We start from the raw sequence: 1239 nt of genomic DNA, 5'->3' as shown, positions 1-1239 counted from the left end.
GAACCTCAGGAAAAGGCCTCACTGGCCCCCAATCCTGCCAGCACCCATCCCCCCTTGCTGAACCCGGGCGGAGGATTCCCCAGAGGTGCTGAGAAGAAAAGCCACAGGAGCCAGGGCGCGGAGGGCTCGGTGCAGCGGGGATGCCATGCACGCTGCGGCATGTGGAGCCGGGATGCGGAGGTGATAATGCTGTGGGAAGGTGAGGCAGGGGCTGGTCTGTGGCATGGAGGGGGACGCACGCAGCCTGGGGCAGCTCGCCGCTCGCTCCCGGGGGCCTGCTCCAACAGACCCTGCAGTGCTCGGTGACCTGAAGGGCTTCAAGGACTGTGTTCCAACACCAGACCCTGGAACCAGGTCTGTGCCCCAGGCCCAACTCAGAGGCAGAATCCCCTGGGACACCCACAGAATCCCCTGGGACACCCATCCAGCTGCTCCACAGGGCCTCGTCAGCTCAGAGTCTGCTCCTGCTGCCCAGCCCAGGAAAGACGTAAGGCTGCTGGACATACAGATGCCTTTTCCGTGAGAGCTGTGACCCTCTGCAGCCTCCTCACGCTCCGAAGAGCCAGGCTGGCAGGAGAAGTGGGGGAAGCCCAGGGGCATTGCACTCACGGCCCAGCTCTGTCCCTGGGGACAGCCTGCCCTCCCCGGCCAGCGGCACTCACCGAGCTTTAGGAGCCAGCCCTCCCGGTCGGGGTTGAAGAAGGTGTGGGTGAGGTCATTGCCGTCGTCCTCAGGGATTTTGAAGGGCTCATTCTTGATGCTTTCGTAGAGATTCTGGGACAATGACACATGATGTCAGCTCTGCTCTGCCCTGGAGCCCTGCAGCAGGCCCTGCTCCAGGCCAGCTCTGCAGCCTGGCCCTGGCCCTCACCCGAAGCAGCTCCTCGGGCAGGTCCCCCCCGTCGTTGATGCCGCGGTTCATGGCGATGAAGCGCTCTGCCGTGGGCTTGTCCTTCACGTTGGGGTTGTGCAGGCTGGTGTTCAGCATGATGATGGCGAAGGAGAGCACGTAGCAGGTGTCTGCAGGGGCAGAGGGGTAAGTCAGCTGCGGGACAGGATGCCAGGGAGAGGGCCTGGGGCAGGCACTCACCTGTGGACTGGAAGACGCCAGGGTTGCACTGGCAGTACCGCTGGGCAAAGGCCTCCATCATCCGGTCGATCTTCTGTGCCTCCCCGGGCAGCCGAAAGCTCCACAGGAACTGCCTGTGGAGAGAGTTGTGGCACTGATTTGGGGGCTCC

The 1239-nt window shown here is 63.8% G+C and overlaps 1 protein-coding gene across 1 annotated transcript; it reads right to left on the bottom strand.

Annotated features, from left to right (window-relative positions):
* Positions 1-662: 662 nt before the first annotated feature.
* LOC103803638 (cytohesin-1) lies at positions 663-1205 on the bottom strand (the record flags this gene model as incomplete). Its single annotated transcript, XM_009076207.1, has 3 exons — positions 663-774; positions 872-1020; positions 1091-1205. Coding segments are annotated over 3 exons (376 nt in total), but the record flags the coding sequence as incomplete, so codon positions are not given.
* Positions 1206-1239: the final 34 nt, after the last annotated feature.

Source organism: Acanthisitta chloris, unplaced genomic scaffold (genome assembly GCF_000695815.1).
Source record: "Acanthisitta chloris isolate BGI_N310 unplaced genomic scaffold, ASM69581v1 scaffold16556, whole genome shotgun sequence".
NCBI classification, from domain to species: Eukaryota; Metazoa; Chordata; class Aves; order Passeriformes; family Acanthisittidae; genus Acanthisitta; species Acanthisitta chloris.
The sequence above is the reverse complement of the archived record's forward strand: the minus strand, read 5'-3'. Positions and strand labels throughout refer to the sequence as shown.